Below are 17,966 nucleotides of genomic sequence, written 5' to 3' on the forward strand. Positions count from 1 at the left end.
GCGCTGAGCAGCAACCCCGTCACCAGCGCGAAGCCAGCTCGTCCCTCAGCTGTTCGCCACCTAATCGTCCGCCCGTCAGCTCTGGCTCCCGGGTCCTGCCGACCCGTCTCCTTCCCTCGATTCTCTCCCCAGCCCTCCCCTCCGCCCGGGCTGCAGTGTGAGGACCTCGGGCTCTGTGGGAACCACCTTCCTCAGGCTCCTCCGCCTCTGCCCTGGGCCAGTGGGAGGAATGGGGCCGGAAGCAGCCATTTTTTAAAAACAGAAGACTGACAATCACGAAGAAACCCAGGGGAGCGTGAGAGCCCCGACAACCCGTTTGTATCCGTTTGTCTCACTAGAGGACACACCTACTCAGGACATGAGACAGCCTCCCACTCGGACACGAACTGGTCCAAGCGGTGTGCTGTGCGCCTTTCCTCCCGCGTCGAGGGTGCGACAATGCCCTGGTTTCCACTCATCACTCACAGCACACGAGCAAGTCACACGAAGCCCGGCAGACGGGGCCGGTAAGAAAGCAGCAGCTGAAACCAGGGGCATCAGGAACACGACGGCAGACGGATGAGCGGTGCCGGGAAAATTATGTTCCGTGATGACCAATAAAACTCTGGCCGTGTGAAATATCTCATTCATGAAATCTGCATAGAACACACAACTAAGGCGGAACAATCGTTGTAAAAATAAAATGACAAGACCAAATAAACCTATATTTCTTTCCTACTTTATGCAGGGGACTGCTCACAATTTTATTTTTTCCCCCAAGTTAAAAAAACTATTCACAACTGATCTGTGCCACTGAATGTGAAAATGATTCATAAAGAATCGGGCAAATGTGCACAACCATTAAGGACGGTGTGACTATTAATCATTCTGATTCCTGATCATAATAAAGTTTCCCCCAAGTTGTGCACACGGGTCTCTGTAAATCGGTTGTTGCTGTTACATAGAAAAACAAACTCCTCTAGCGCGGACGCGGGGCCTCGTCAGTACAGGAAGCGCTGGTGTGGTGCTTGGTTCTGTCGTTAGTCCCGTCTGGTGTTGGTTAGGACACAGGGGACGTACACCTTGTGCCACTGGATCTTGTACCAAGTCTTTAAAATGTACAAACGCCCTTCCCTGTGAGCCTTCAGAGTCCCCGGGGCAGCGGCCCTCAGAGGCGAGGCTGCATCGTGACCACCAGGCGGCCAGTAACACACAGATGGGGGGGGCGTCCTACAGATCCTGGCCCGGCAGGCGTGGGGTGGGGCCGGGAACTTGCATTTGAACAAGTGCCCCAGTGACACTGAGGCTGCTGGCCCTGGGGCCACACCTGAACACCACTGCAGTAAGACAAGACAGGGTCCGGAAAGGAACCAAGCAGGCGACTGGTCTCCTTCGGTGGCTGCAGGGCGAGGCCGGGCCAAGATGGACAGGGAGGGGCAGAGGGTGGGCAGAGGCTGGTGGTCGCTTTTGGAAATGCTCGGGATGCCCTGCTGTCTAGTCTTACAGCGTCCCCACCGATTAATTCTATTTGACCACATCCAGACTTCCCCGCCGTGACTCGCCACCAGCCCTCCCCGCCTGGTCCTGCTCTTTCACGCGCCCTGCACACTCCGTGACGTTCATGTGGGTTTTGGCGTGAGCAACAGGGAGCTTCAACTAATGGCTTCAACAAGACAGAGTGTGTTTCCCTGTCAAGTGAAACTGCGATAAGTAGTGAAGGGCTAGGTGAAGGCTAGGCCGTTTCCGGAGGCCTACCCGCCTTCCACCTGGCTGTTCAGGTGTCTGACTCTCATCTCCGAGGTCGCCTTCTGGTCCAGTGTGGACGGTGAGTGTCGGCCATTCTAGCTTCAGCACAGCTTCCCTCCTCCCTTTAAAAACACTTGCCCGGAATCTACAATTGATGGCAAAATAAAAAATTCTAACTAAACAAAAACAAGACCACTTCCCCAAGTGGAACACAAATTTACTAGTCAGACTTAGTCCCACAGCCACACCTAATCCTACAAGGAAACCGGGGAAATCTAGCTTTTATTTGGGGTGATGCATGTGCTTAGCGAATGACTGAGGGGTCAAATGGAGACTGGGAGACCACGGGCCGTTTGCACCACGGTCACCTCGTCTCTCCTGTACTCAGCAGCCAGGGATCCTTTCAGAACATCGTTCAGATTATGTCACAGCCTTTTACAAATCTTCCAACAGAGTCCCATTATACTGGGAACAACCAAACTGCATGCTGAGAGCAGAGGCCATGTGATTTGGGACCTGACCACCCCGACCTTCGACAGCCACCTCGCTCCGCAGGCCGCTCTCCCTGTCACTCCCACACGCCAGGCTAATTCTTGCCTTAGGGGTCAGCTATTCCTTCAGCCTAAATCTCTCTGCGCGGCTGGCTCCTTCCTGTTGTTAGGGCCCTGAGAGGCCTTCCCGGCTTCTAAAGAAGCCACACATTTCCCCTCCATCCTGTTTTATTATACAAATAATTGCTAATGTCATTACTTCTATTAGCTGGTATGTTCTTGTTGTTTATCGGTCTCTTCCTGCGAGAAAGAGGGGCCTGCTGTGCCTGATTCACTGCTGCCCCTCCAGGGACTAGAAGACGCCTGCACGCAACAACACTGGGTGACGACAGGGTGTGACTGAGCGCTACCCTGGGATGTCCTCCTTGTGACCACCACACACAGCAGAGCCCTGCATGGACAGACTCACAGGCACACCTCTGGGTGGACTGCACCACACAGGTGACCCAGCTTCTTTTTCTCTGGACAGGAAAATAACTGATTTTTTTTTTTTTTTCAGAGACTCAGTCACTACTCTCCCTTTCCCAAGCTGGACTGTGTGTCTTCCTAAGTCTTCCTGTTTTAAGTGGTGAACATAAGGTGCGTTAAATCTATCAGGAGGTGTCAGAGTGTAACCACCGCCCCACCGCTCTCCCTGCTCCTTGCTCGTCTCGATCACGGAATCAGAATGAAGTCAGTCCCTCTGGAGTCCACAGAGGACCTTCAGTCATAGTAACTTTTTTCCATGAACTGTGTTCCTAAGAGCAGAAAAGTACCCCAGCTTAATCAAACTCCATTTTAATGATCAGTTAAGAAGGAAGAAAGGCCTTGGGGGTCTCTGGGGTCACTCCAGCCTATGTGTGCCGCCCACAGTGCCAACCACTCTTAGGAGAAACGTAACTGTAGAAAAAGTGTTTCCTCTTTGGGGCAGAATGTGACAACCTCGCTAGCGCATGCTCCTGCCAGAGCAGCGCGTCTGCTCTAATCACACAGAAGTCTTTCTTAGACACCACGGCAACTGCCATCAAACCTTACCACGACCAGGTCACACTCTGGGGGTTGTCTGATATCTTCTCACCCACGAGGTGCTGTCATTTCCAATGTATTACTCTAGGCCGATTTAAAGTGACATGCCATTCTGACTAGGAAAATGTGAACTTTCAGATCAGTCCATGCTGTAATTTTGTGACTGACATAACAAATAGATGAAAAAGCGTTGGTTTTCCCCAGCCTCTGATGAGCCATGGAGAGGGTGAGGCCCCTGACCCATTAGAGCCACCCTGCCCTTGCCTGTTGTTTTTGTTTTTAGTGCTCCTCATAAGGGTTCCTCTGAGGACTATCCTAATTCTAAAACCAGATAAAGACACTGCAAAGAAAGAAAATTATAGGCCAGTATCTCTGATGGACATTAGGCTAAAATCCACAACAAAATACTAGTAAAATGGATCCACAATACATTAAAAAGATCATACACCACGACCAAGTGGGATTTATTCCGGGGATGCAAGGCTGGTACAATATTCAGAAATCAACAAATGTGATACATAAACAAAATGAAGGGCAGAAGTCATATGATCATATCAATAGATGCAGAAAAAGCATTCGACAAAATCCAGCACCCATTTTGTGGGAATAGAGGGATCATACCTCAACATAACAAAGGCCATATACGACAAACCCTCAGCCAACATCATACTCAACGGGCAAAAAGTGATTCCCTCAGGGATGTCCGCTTTCACCACCCTTTTTCAACACAGTACTCAAGTCCTGGCCACAGCCATCATACAAGAATAAAAAACAAAAGGCATCCAAACTGGAAAGGAGAAAGTAAAACTGTCATAACTTGCAGATGACATGATATTGTACATAGAAAACCCTAAAGATTCCACCAAAAAACTACTAGAACTGACCGATGAATTCAGGCAAGTAGCAGGATACAAGATTAATATTCAGAAATCAGTTGCATTTTTATACACTAATAAGGAACTATCAGAAAGGGGAGCTAAGAAAACAATCCCATTTACCATTGCAACAAAAAATTTAAGATACTTAGGAATAATCTTAACCAAGGAGGTAAAAGACCTGTACTCGGAAAACTACAAGATGTGAAAAGAGATAGAGGGAGATATAACTAGTGGAAGAATATACCATGCTCATGGATTGGAAGAATTAACATCATTAAAATGTCCACACTACCCAAAGCAATCTATAAATTCAATGCAATCCCAATTAAAATACCAACGGCATATTTCACAGATGTAGAACAAATATTACAAAAATTTATACAGAACCAAAAAAGACCCCGAATAGCTGCAGCAATCCTGAGAAAGAAGAACAAAGTTGGAGGGATCACAATACCAGATATCAAGTTATACTACAAAACCACTGTAATCAGAACGGCCCGGTACTGGCACAAGAACAGGCATATAGATCAATGGAACAGAACAGAGAACCCAGAAATCGACCCACTTCATTATGGTCAATTAATATTTGACAAAGGAGGTGAGAGCAACAATGGAGTAAAGACAGTCTCTTCAATAAATGGTGTTGAGAAAATTGGACAGGTACATGCAAAAAAATGAAACTAGACCACCAACCTACACCATACACAAAAACAAACTCAAAACGGATAAGACTTAAATGCAAGACATGAAGCCATAAAAATCCTAGAGGGAAGCAGAGGCAGCACAGTCTCAGACACCTCTGGTAGCAATATGTTCACCAACACATCTCCTAGGGCGAGAGAAACCAAGGAGAAACTAAACAAATGGGACGACATCGACTATAAGGCTCCTGCACAGCAAAAGAAACCCTCAACAAAACGAAAAGGGAGCCCACTGTCTGGGAGGACATATTTGCCAACGACACATCTACTAAGGGGTTAATATCCAAAATATATAAGGAACTCATACAACTTAACAAAAGGAAGACACACGATCCACTTAAAAAACGGGCAAAGGACCTGAATAGACACTTCTCCAAAGAGGACGTACAGAGGCCAAGAGACATGTGAAGAAATGCTCAACCTCACTAATCATGAGAGATGCAAATGAAAACCACAATGAGGTGTCGCTCACACCTGCCAGAACGGCTCCATCAGCAAATCAACGAATGACATGTGCTGGCGAGGGTGTGGGGAAAGGGGACCCCGGTGCACTGCAGACTGGGGCAGCCACTGTGGAAAACAGTGTGGAGGTTCCTCAAAAAATTAAAAAAGGAGCTGCCTTTTGACCCAGTGATCCCACTTCTAGGAATGTATCCTAAGAATCCTGACACACTAATCAGAAAGAATATAGGCACCCGATGTTCATAGCAGCACAATTTACAATAGCTAAGAGCTGGAAGCAGCCCAAGTGCCCGTCAGTAGACGAGTGGATAAAAAAGCTGTGGGACAGTCACACCGTGGAATACTGCTGGGCTACAGAAAAAAAGGAGGACATCTTACCCTTTGGGACAGCACAGCATGGAGGGACCTGGGGAGCATTATGCTGAGTGAAATAAGCCAGGCAGAGAAAGACAAGTACCACATGATCTCACTCCTATGTGGAATCTAGTGAACAAAATAAAATGGAAACAGACTCACAGACACAGAGAACAGACTGAGCTGTCAGAGGGGAGGGTGGGGGGCCGGGTGAAAAAGGTGAAGGGACTAAGGAAAAAACAACTCACAGACACAGACAACAGTCTGGTGATGACCAGAGGGAAGGGGTGGGGAGGTGAACCGGGCAAAGGGGGGACAAATGGTGATGGAAGGGGACCTGACTTGGGGTGTTGAACATACAATGCAATACACAGATGAGTATTATAGAGCCTGAAACCTACATAATTTTATTAACTAATGTCATCCTGATAAATTCAATAAAAAAGGAGAAAGGGATAGCTTTTCGGTATGCATGTATTTCTGTATTGTTTACTTAAATATGAGGCTTAAGAATTAAGGACAGGGGTTGATATCTGTTACAGTCTCATGTAAGATTTTTCAAATATAGTGCCGAGGGATATTTATGCTTTATCACACCATAAATTTAATCACAGTTTACAGATTTAAATATAACGAAGTCTAATAGGATTCTCCTGCAGCCAGTGTGCAGCATGAATAAAGACTGTGAGACAATGCGTTATAATCCTGATATAACTGTTCATGTGACTACAATGCTTAACTTTGACAGACGGTAAGTCAAACTGTATAAAGCCTGGAGTGATCGCAAGCAATTCCAAGTGATTTGTTTACTTGTAACAATATGGGGAAGGTTTAAAAAGCCAAGAGTTGTTCTTTTGTTCTCACTGTTGAAAGTAGAACAGAAAGAATCAATGAAATATTAAAGAAACTACCTTCTACTTAAAAGCTCACACACTCATTATGGCCAATTTGTTTTAGCAGAAACTGACCACAACATTTCAAACAAGGCTTTAGTAGGTAATACCTATAATTATGCAAATGTTAAGTAACTGGTTCCGATGAGAAGCTCTCCATGTTAAAGCCATTCCCCTTACTTACAAGATATGTTCCCACATCCGAGCACTCACAATCAATGGCAGTTCCGGAAAAAGCCAGTATTTTTAAAAGGTAATTTCTTTTAACTTAAAATATCAATTTTTGTATAGGTAACACATGCAGTTGGTTAAAAAAAAAATCAAGTGATACAAATGGGAGGTGGGGAGAGCCAGTGATGTACCAATTCCAATCAGTAGGGACAAGAGAAGACTCCACTGGTGGTGGGTTTTCCTCTGAGGACTGGAAATAGGACTTATTTGGTCATTAATATTAATAGGAGTATCAGCAGCAACTTTTGTATCAGTCTTTGCCATATCTGTACATACACTTTTATCTAATGTGCATACATTTACTCTAATGTACATACATTTAATCTGATGTAGATATATTTTACTCTCGTTTCTCAGTGCCAGCAGATTCCTTTCTCAGAATCAACTTTTAATTTCCTGCATCTTTCCAGGCCGCTATTTCCATCCCCATCTTTACAATCACAGACACATAAACTTTAGAAGACGTAAAAGGAGCCCGCTTTCTGCCTCGTAAGCCTACGACGACATCAACAGCAACGATTCCGCCTGAGCGTGTAGGCACAGTGCGGGCTGGGTCGCGCCGCGCGCGCCGCCCTCCCCGCCGCCCGCGGGCTTCGCTCCCGAAAGGCGCAGCAGCTGCGGCTCCGCGCGGCGGCCGCAGAGGGCGGTGCGCGCCCGCGAGCGAGCGAGGCGAAGGCTGCGCCCTCGCCACCGGGGCTCGGGGCCGCCTTCCTCGAGTTCCGCAGGCAAAGCCCTACGCCAAATCCGGGGGCTTCTCCCCGCGGGCCACTCCCATGGGCTGTCACGACGACGACAAGCCCACCGCAACCGGGACAAGGCGGGGAATTCCGGGGAGTCCTACCGAGATCCCATTCTGCATGCTGCATTTTTAAAGAGTAAAACAAAATCTTAACCTCCAAGCTGTGGCTATGTAACCGAGGAGCGACAGACGGGAGGAAATACGGAATCCATGCCAGCGTTTTCAATTTAATAGAGTGAGGGAACAGCTAGGAATTCATGGGGTGACTGGGAAACAGTCCCTAGCTGGAAAGTCCTGGGTTACCCTGTACTGCTGGGCGATTCAACGTCTCACATGCAATTACTGAAATCTCAGCTATGAGTGTAGGAATATCTGGAGTAGAATACTTGCCCAACTAAGATTTAAACGCAAAATTACACTGAATTTTCTAAAAAACAAATTCGAAAAAAGTGTTGGTATGGAGTAGGGCAGCAACACCACCATCTGTCACTGCCCGAGTATCGCGCCCCGCGACACGAACACAACGCCTCCTCCACGCGCTCCCCGCCGTGAGAAAGAATTCCTTCCTAACGTTACGAATGCACAGCCGCGCGATGCTCGGTGTCAGTCCGCAGGGGAAGCCTTCACGGCGGTCGTTTTCCTCCGAGGACTGGAAACGGGATTTATTCGGCCCGAGTTTCACAAGCAACTTTGTATCGTCGTCTCGGCGATCTCCGCACAGACGCCTGAATCTAAGCGCCCCCCGCCCGCGGGCGAGCAGCCGCGCGAGGAGCGCTCCGGCGCCCGCCCCCGGCCGCCCCGGCCGCCCCGGCCCAGCGGAGGGCCGGCCGGGCGGCAGGCGGGGCCGAGGTGCGGGCCGCGCGGGGCGGGCGGGCGGCGGGGCCGCAGTGGTGCCGCAGCCTCCGGGCCGCTGCGGGCGGGACCCGGCCGGGCGCGCAGGCCGTCCCGCCCCCGGCCCCGCGGGCTCGAGGAGACCCGCCCGGCGACGCGCGGCGGGGCCGTCCCGGTTCGCACGCACCGCCTTAGTCATCACCGGTCGGGGGACGCCGGCCTCCGCTGCACGGACGCGAACCGCACAACTTTGCGAAGCACCGCCCGCCGCCGGCCCTGCCCGCCCCCGACCGGGGCCGGGAGCGCCGGGAGCCCCGCGCTGCGCCCGCAGACAAAGGCGCGCGGGCGGCGGAGGACGGGGCGCCGGCCTCGGCCCGCAGGGGGCGCCGTGCCCGCGGCCCCGGGCGCTTACCTTTGAGGACCGAGCCGAGCTGCTCCAGGGCCATGTTCCCGGCGCGCGGCGCTGCGCGCGGGGCCGGGGCGGCGGCAGGAGGCGGCGGGGGCGCGGCGCTCACGGCCCGGCGCGGCGGCGGCTCAGCTCCGCACCCATCGCGGCCGCCGGGCGGCCTCCCCGCGGGCTGCGCTCAGGTCCCGCGGCGCCCCATCCCCGGGCCCCGGCGGCCCCGCGCTGCCCGCGCCCCCGACGGGCGCCGCCTCCGCCCTCCCCGGCGCCCCGTCCCATCGACCGGCGCGGTGCCGAGCGGCGCGGGCGCGGGGACGGCACCGGCGCGGGCCCGGCTCGAGTGGCGGCGGCGGGGGAGCCCCGGCTCATTTAAGCGGGGAGCGCGAGCGCCGCGTGCCGGCCGCGCCGCCTGCGCGCATGTCCCGCCCCGCCCGCCCGCGCGCCCCTCGCGCCCTCCCGGCCAATCGCCCCCGGAGGGCGGCGCCTCCGCCCGCGGCTGCTGCGCGGGGCAGGCGGGCGGGGGTCCCGGGGTCCCGGGGTCCCGGGGTCGCCGCCCCCGCCCGGGATGGGCTGGGAACCGCCGCGGCTGGAGGCCGGCGCCCCGGGAGAGCGGCACCGACTCCTCGGCCTCCTGGGACCTCAGCTCAAGGTCAAAACTGCCCAGCCCAGCCCCGCTCCCCCGCCTGCCTCGGGGGCCCGGGGGCGCGCGGGCTGACGTGTCACCCGCCGCGAGCCCGGGTGGGTGGCCTGAGCCCCGGCGGCGCTCCCCGGTCGCCCTTCCGCGGGCGCCCGCCGGCCTCGGCTCACCTCCGGCAGGTGCCCGGGGGCGCGGGGCCCGGGCGCGGGGGCCCGTCCAGCGCCGCGCGGCAGGGAGGACCGCGCTCCCCCAGCCACTAGGCCAGGCTCTTGGGGCCCCTTGGCTCCGCCTATAAAAATCTCTCAACTTGCAAACTGCTGCACACTGACCGGCATTAACTACCCGGTTTGATTTCCTCCACAGGAATGGACCACACGCTGAAACCACCTCGCTCAGGTACTTGCTTATGTGCCCCCCGTGCCCCCCCCCCCCGGTGAGGAGCCGCCTGAAGGCGGGGCACAGGCGTCCGCTCAGCACGTGCCCACTGAGTGTTCCCCGGGCGCAGAAAGCAGCGGTGGCTGCTGGGGACGCCCCGCCGGAGTCAGCAACGCGGGTGCCCGTGTCCCACACAGTAGGAGCTCCCCAGATATTTGCCCAACAGGTTAGGGACAGTATCTGAAAACAGCCTGCCGGCGATGCAAGGTCTTCCCTCCTTCCTTCCATCCCTTGGAGAACTGCGCCCAGTACTATCCACGGGGTGGCTAGTGAAGACTGTTTAACAACGGTAAATATCAAGGTATTTATCCCTTTACCATGTGCCGTGGGAGGTGCCAGAGATGTTATGTTTGGCTCATACAAGTCACCTACAATACAAGTTGTATTGAGATTGCACATAAGAACCAACTAGTAAATAAAATATTTAAGAGCCCTTTCCACAAATGTAATAAAGTGACACACTGGGAGACTAGGGCAGCAATAAGAGTACTAACTCTAAGTCGCAGACCACGGTGGACAAGAAGCATTGGGAGGAAGGAGCCGTGTGCACTTCTGAAGGTGACAGTTCTCAGTGCACAGCCGTCGATGGAGGAAGAGCCTGCGCGATGCCATGGGAGGGTGACTGCTCTGGGAAGGAGGGTGCACACAGCAGGGAGGGCTGCGCTGGCGAGCCGGAGGGGCGGGGAAGGGCCAGCGTGCCAGTCGGGGAGTGTGGTGTTCCGTAGCGGCAGTCCCGGTGGACTGTGGTGGGCCTCGCGGTGGAGACCCTTGCTTGAGTATGAGGCAGAGGAGTCTGCACTTGATTCAGGAGGCCAGAGGCATAGTTCTTTACAGTGGAAGAACCTGGCAGTTGAGTCGAGGCTGTAATAAAAGAGGAGAGATGAGAGCAGCCGTAGTAACTAAAAAAGTATGCGTGCCAACGGCGGGTTTCATCAGCCTGGTCGCTCTCGCTGGTGGCACCATCTGATGGACCCTGAACCGCCTCTCTCCTCTGGTGTGTTGGCTGGGGAGTGGAATCCCGAGGAGAGGGAGGGGGGTGGAGATGTTCATTTCTCCGCTCCCTCCGAAGACACCTGTCTTTTGTATGCAGGAGGGTGAACGTCTGGGGCAGCTTCCAAGGAATGCGGTGGAGCTCGAGTGTAGCGGGCACTGCTGTGTGGCCATATGCGAGCGAACGCAAAAGGAGAGCAGCGGGCAGGGCGCTCAGCTGCGGAGGCCTGGATCCGAGCTGTTATTTCCCGGAAGACCACCCAGGAGCACCCAGCCTGTTCCCGGGTCACCTGCCAGCTCCCAGGTGCTGGGGCTTCATTACATCCTGCCCACGGTTCCTGGCACAGGTCTAGCCTCTCCAGCTCCTCGCAGAATCGTGCCTGCAGTTTAAGTTTGGTTTTCTCTGGCCAAGGCTCCTGCAGCACTTGTGTGGTGGTGTGTAGCACTGACTTGCTCTTAGAATAAATCATGACAGAAATGCAGCGTTTTCTCTCAATGCTCAGGTACGAAACAGTTTTTTCTCTTTTTTTTTTTTTTTTGCTAGAGTTTGGGAACTCTAACCGTTCATTAAATGACAGCCTAGTAAGGCAGGTTGTTATGGGCAGGAATAGCTGTGGGCTGAATGTTTATTTCCCTCAAAACTCCTATGTTGAGTCCTAACCCCCCAGTGCGACTGTATTTGGAGATGGGGCCTCTAAGGTTAAATGAAGTAGAAAGAGTGGGGCCCTGACCTGACAGGATTAGTGTCCTTGTGAGAAGAGACGCCAGGGGTGCAGCAGGGAGGAGAGGCTGCCGAGGACGTGGCGAGAAGGCAGCAGCCTGCAGCCAAGAGGAGAGCCCTCCGCAGAAACGGCCTTCGGACCCTTCTCTGGGACCCCCAGCCTCCAGAGCAGTGAGAAATACATGGCGCCCAAGCCACCCAGTCTGTGCTGCTTCGTCACGGCAGCCTGGGCACACTAGCACAGGTGCACCCAAGGAAGGAGAGGGGTTTGCGCACACCCAGGCTGATGTAGAGAACACCCGTTTGTGGTGAAGTCTCACACTGCTTTTATTACAGGGTGCAGACAGGGCTACTCCCATGTGAAAACTTAGTGGAAAACAGATCCTATAGCACCTCAGTGTATGAAGACCTCATTGTGATCATACAACTGTTTCTTGTTTGTTTGTTTTTGAGGGAAGGAAAAGAAAATTGTTAATTTTTTAATGCATTGTATTAATCTGTTTGGGCTGCCATAACAAAATACCGCAGACCGGGGGCCTAAACAACAGAAGTTTATTTTCCCACAGTTCTGGAGGCTGGAAGTCCAAGGTCAAGGGGAGACTCTCGTCCTGGCTTGCAGACTGCAGACTTCCTGCTGGGTCTTCACATGGCCCTTCCTGTGTGCCCCACACATTCTCATGTCTTTTCCTCTTCTTATAAGGGGCACTCGCCCTATTGTATTAGGGTCCCATGCCTATGACCTCATTTAACATTAATGACCTCGTTAAGGCCCTGTCTCCAAATATGGTGGCTTTGGGGTTAGCGCTTCAACATATGAATGGGGGAGGGGGGCACAATTCAGTCCATATACTTATGAACCCAAATTATTCCTTTAAAAAATGTTTTTATTGCCCTGGCCAGTTTGGCGCAGTGGTTAGAGCATCAGCCTGCGGACTGAAGTGTCCTGGGTTCGATTCCAGCCAAGGGCATGTACCTCGGTTGCAGGCTTGGCCCTGGTTGGGTGAGTGCAACCAGTCACCGTGTTTCTCTCACATTGATGTTTCTCTCTCTCCCCCCTTCCACTCTCTCTGAGAAGCAATGAAAAAAAATATCCTCTGGTGAGGATTAGAAAAAACCACAGTTTTTATTGATTTTAGAGAGAGATGACGGGGAGTGCAAGAGAGACGTCGATTGGCTGCCTCCTGCACACCCCGTACTGGGGACCCAGCCCGCTACTGGGGCTGGTGCCCCGACCGGTGATCCAGCCCGACCTCTCTGCCCCGACGCTGAGCACACCCACCGGGCGATTCCTGTGTTAATGATGCTGGAGAAGAGCTGCCTCCAGGGAGTCAAAACTGGTTCTTTGAATAACTGTCACCTAAACTCGTTTCCAAATTTCTGCTTAGCATATTCCAAAGCAGGAAAAATTTAAAGGAACATTGCCTACTATACCACTACTAAAGTATTTCAACTTTACCAGGAAAGTTTCTGGTCATCCAGTTGCTTTCATTTGGTTGTAAAAAACTCAGACAAAAGGTCCTAGTTATATTTTTTAGAATAAGGTTGCTAACATCTGTGGCATCTTTTCTCAAAAGCCCAAGTCCCATTTTGAAAGGAGATCTGTTTAATTTATGCTTAAACCTGTTTACTTCCAACTGAAACGCATGCTAGCTAATTGTACAACATGAAACCATCATATCAAAGCGTAAAATTCTCTCCTTTAGAGTTTTCCACCTGTAAATGAATCATTAAACAATATACAGTTGGTCGACTGTGCAGGTCACCTCCTGCACAGCTGAAAATTTGCGCTTAACTAGCTTTCCCCCTATTTTGAACTTTATATGAACAGTATCGTGCTGTGTGCATGCTTGCGTGTCTTGCCTTTTGCTTAACTTTATGAGGTGGATGTGAGTCGTTAGGTAGAGCTGGACATCATTAATGTCATGGCTGCACAGTATTTCATTGCATAAAAATCCAGGCAGATGGTTTTGACAGTTTATAGCTTTTAGCCATTAAAAGCTAGACCCCCGCCACACCAAGGGTTGTTGGTACACCTGTACCCTGGTGTCCCTGTGCAAGGGTTTCTGTTAGTGTGGAGTTACAGTTTCCAGAGCTTCAGCTTCAGGAAACGAGAGGAAAAGCAACACTGCTTCATAAAGTCCGCGAGGCGTGTGCAAGGTCTCTCTTGCTCCACATCTGCACCAACATTTGGTTATTGCCAGCTGTTACCGCCATTTGCCAACCTAGTGTGTGTTTAGTGGCATCTCAGTGAGGTTATAACTTATTTTTTTAAAATGTCTTTATTGATTTCAGAGAGAGGGAGAGGGAGAGAGAGAAACATCAACGATGAGAGAGTCATTGATCGGCTGCCTCCTGCACGCGCGACTGGGGATCGAGCCCGCAACCCGGGCATGTGCCCTGACCGGGAATCAAACGGCGATCTCCGGGCTCCTAGGTCGATGCTCAACCGCTGAGCCACGCTGTTCAGGCTCAGTGAGGTTATAATTTAAATTTTTCTTAATAATCAGGTTGAACACCTTTTTATATGTTCATTGACTACTTGGATTTCCTTTTTTTTGGTGGATAGTTGTTCAAAACTTTTGCCCAATTTTTTACTGGGCTGTTTTTAAAAATAATTGTATAGAATTTCTCTATTTTTGAACACTAATCAGTCATATATGTTGAAAACATTTTCTTTCATTTTATGGCTTGTTTCTTCACCCTTTTAACAGTGTCTGTGATGAACAGAAGTTACTCATTTTAATGTACTCCAGTACATCAAAAGCTTCCTTTACGGGTTGTGTTGTGACTTGGATAAGGCACCAAATCCCAGGGTCATGAATTTATTTATGTATATTAAATACTACAGTCTTATGAATTTGCATTTCACATTTAGGTCTTTGACCCACCCGTCTGTTTACTGATACTACACTTGTATTCATTGTTGTAACTTTATCTTAAATTTTGGTATCTGATAGCAACTTTAAAAAAAAAAAAAAAAACCTTTATTGATTTCAGAGAGAGGGAGAGGGAGAGAGAGAAACATCAATGATGAGAGTCATTGACCGGCTGCCTCCTGCACGCCTGACGAGGGATCGAGCCCGCAACCGGGCATGTGCCCTGATGGCGAATTGAACCTTGATCTCCTGGGTCCTAGGTCGATGCTCAACCACTGAGCCATGCCCAGCCGGGCTTCTTGCTCTTTTTCAAGATTGAACTGGCTGTTCTTGGCCCTTTCTGGTCCTACATATATTTTAGAAACAGCTTATCAAGTTCAGCAGCAACAACCAAACCCACTGAGATACTGAGCGGCGTTGGGAGAGATCTGACATCTTCATAACAGTCGTGCTGTCCATGACCATGGTATAACTGCATTTACTGAAGATTTGTTTAATGTCAGAAGACTTCTATAGTCGACCCAACAGAGATGTGGTGTATTTTGTTTTAGTATATACATTATCCATGGTTGTATCTCTGACATTGGTTATTTGTGCCCAATTGGTTATTTTGTAGTCATAGATAGATTTACTTAAAACACATATTTTACAAGAGAATGGCATATAACAACTCTATGGCTAATTTACACAATTTGTAAATCATGGTTGAACTGGACATTTACTTTCTTATAAATATGGCAATTTATGTAACGATTGAGAAGAATGATATTACAGAGAAGGGAGCTTTGTATTCTGGTTATGTGGGTAAGGAGTGAACTCTGCGTGGTCCCTACTGCCTGGTGGCTAAGCGTTCTGCGATGACAGAAAGTCCTAAGCAACGCATGTTTGCTTATTTATACCCAACAGTTTTGAAAGTGCCATCACTAGCCCTGACGTAGACAGACTATTGACTTATTTCAAATCCATCTCAAATAGGTGGAAACTATACATAGCGGTAATTGTAAATTCTAAAATGTCAATGTTGCTCTCGGATTTCCAATCTGAGTTTAAATGTCCCAAATGGCATGTAAAACGTTCCATTTTCTTTTTCTTGATAGAGGCTCTTGGGGCAGCCTGTCACCAATGACTGATGAGCGTGGGGTGTAAAGGCCCAGCCTTCTTACGCTGACTTGGGACAGTTTAGGGGATAGGAGGGCTCATTCTCTCTCGAAACCCAGTCGGCCCATCCGAAGCATCCGCCCAGTGCATCTCAATCCCATTTCTCCCCCGCCCAGTCTGGCTTCCTTCCCTTCCTCTGTCCAGGTGTTGAGCGAGAGCACTCCTTAACTGATTATTAGTCCTTTAGAGCAACTGCCAGGCGATGGAGAGCCAGGCTGCCAGTCACGGCAACGCCGGTCACCTGTTAGTTCACCTTTGTGCCGAGGAGCCAGCCCTTAAGTATCTCAGCTTAGCCCTCAGTAGACCATCGGGCTGTTGGACACAAGTCACGTTTTTCAGTTTCTTTTTTGAGTAGTTCTATTTGTAAGGGTTAATATTTACTCGTTTTATTCTTTCTTAGAGGTCTTCTAAAGGACAAAAGAAAAATTACTTTTTAAAACATGGAATTAAATTCATTCTCGTGCAATGACTGTAAGAAGCCACCGGAGCCTGGTATAAATCTAAGGTTTGTTGTGTAGCCGAGGGATCTAATTTTCCCTACACCTTGAAGCACTTTGCTACAGGCTTTCTCTGCTAGAAAAGGCTACTTATGAGGCCAAGATCTTTTCCCTTTGACGGTTTGGCAGCCATGCCTGAGGTGCTCCTCATGGGTTTGTGGGGATGGTTAGTAACGTGAGGGGGTGTCTGGTATTTCTCCACCCAGTGGTCCCGCTGTTCCTTTGCAAGGGTGGGGAGGGCAAGGACAGTGTGCGTGACCTTTGATCCTGAGGCCTAGGAGTGAGAACTATTTGGGAATCAAGCTTTTGAAAATATATGACTTTTTTTTGGCTGGTAGATAAGAGAAACGTAAAGGGCTAGTCTGAATAAATGGTGTGTTAACAGCAATGTATTTTCAGTACGGCTGACCCTTGGGCACACAAGGTGGAGGGGTATCATCCCGCCATGCAGCTGAAAATCCACATGTAACTTTTTGAGTCCCCTTTGGAGTGACTATGAAGAACTCCTACTCCTAGGTCCCCGAGGAGGGTTACAGACGCGTAGGCCAGTGGAGGGGTCAGAAGCGCCACGGCTGCCACTGCAGCGGGAGGTGGGAGGGCGGAAAGGAGCCTGGCTCACCAATAGCTCCTGTGCCCTGGCCACTGGAAGACTCACGCAGATCTTTAAGGAGGTGGCACTCACTCCGTTTTACGGATGAAGAAACCAAAGCCCAAAGAGGCAAAGTGACTGAAGTCACAAAAGGGAACAGTTAGACTCTGCATCCAGGTTTGTCTAACCTCGAAGTCTTGTGCTCTTTCCAGGACAATACTCAAAATTAATAAAAAGGTGCTTGGATTTGATTCTGTTTTGCACCTGCTGGCCCTTAATAAATGACACTGATGTTGCATTCGGAGGTTAGTATAGAGGTACAGAAGCACACTCCAAGGTCTCCGTGTGTCTGTATTTGTAATTGTCACTCACGTGTTGTCCGCGGGCGGGGAGCTGCCGCGTGTCCTGCACTGGCTACTGTAGTGGCAGGTGCCTGTCTTTCCCCGACTCACAGGGGGGCAACAGGCGAGTCCCTTTCCCTATGTCTCACGGTCCAGAGAAGTGCTTTTGACCTCATGACCCCTTAAGCCTCTTCATGCTCCAAAATAATTATTTACAAACCCACCGAAATTCTTTGTGAGTCCTCAGTACAGTGTTTATTGAGACACATTAATACGCTAGACACAGGAACTGCGTGCACAGGCCACTCTTGGCAACCGCAGAGAAGAGAACATGAAGAGCAATGTGAACTGTTTCCAGGTAGTTTTTATGTTTTGGAGCGGCACGCGTCCACTTGCATATTGGACAGATACATAAACCTCCCAAGCTTAGATTTCAACCTCGCAGAAACTCCTTGGCGAGGTGCGGTGCACAGAGATGGGCACCGGGATCCGAATGGAAACACTCCACGAGCCCTGAAGGGAGTGACTGGAGCTGCGCCCTCCCAGATGCGCCTGCAGTGGCTCCCCCGGGAGAGCGAATGCTCGTCATCCCCGTGTGATAAGATCAGTGTGCAAATGAAAACTTTTAGGGCACACTAATTCTTACAGGATACTGTTACATTTTTAGTTCATATAAGTAACTAATAAATCCTTCTATAAGATGTCAACCACCAAGAATTTAGGTTTTTCAGATATGATTCCCTAATGCCTGAAAATAAAATTCTGTCCGGTCTATATTTTGATAATTAGTTGCAGAAGTCTAAAAAAATGAGCTAACAATAGTGACGACAGTTAGCACTTACTGAGCACTCACTCTGTGCTCCACGCTGAGCTCAGCGCTTCACACAGCTCATCCCATTTGATGCTCACAGAAGCTCAGCTGAGCAATAGTATCAGCCCGATAACCAAG

At 50.4% G+C, this 17,966-nt stretch overlaps 1 protein-coding gene across 5 annotated transcripts in view; it reads right to left on the reverse strand.

The window, feature by feature from the left end:
* NETO2 (neuropilin and tolloid like 2) overlaps window positions 1-8,831 on the reverse strand; it is a 30,908-nt gene extending 22,077 nt beyond the window's left edge. For 3 of the 5 annotated variants that reach the window (XM_087827370.1, XM_087827369.1, XM_087827367.1), the window contains exon 1: window positions 8,783-8,831. In XM_087827370.1, the coding sequence (XP_087683496.1) occupies window positions 8,783-8,816 (34 nt within the window). In that variant the 5' untranslated portion in view covers window positions 8,817-8,831. Of the gene's footprint in view, window positions 1-351; window positions 1,250-8,110; window positions 8,138-8,782 lie in introns of those variants that run through there. The other 2 variants (XM_087827371.1, XM_087827368.1) reach the window with 2 other exon arrangements.
* Between the last annotated feature and the right edge of the window lie 9,135 nt (window positions 8,832-17,966).

Source organism: Miniopterus natalensis, chromosome 18 (genome assembly GCF_054644295.1).
Source record: "Miniopterus natalensis isolate mMinNat1 chromosome 18, mMinNat1.hap1, whole genome shotgun sequence".
Taxonomy (NCBI): domain Eukaryota; kingdom Metazoa; phylum Chordata; class Mammalia; order Chiroptera; family Miniopteridae; genus Miniopterus; species Miniopterus natalensis.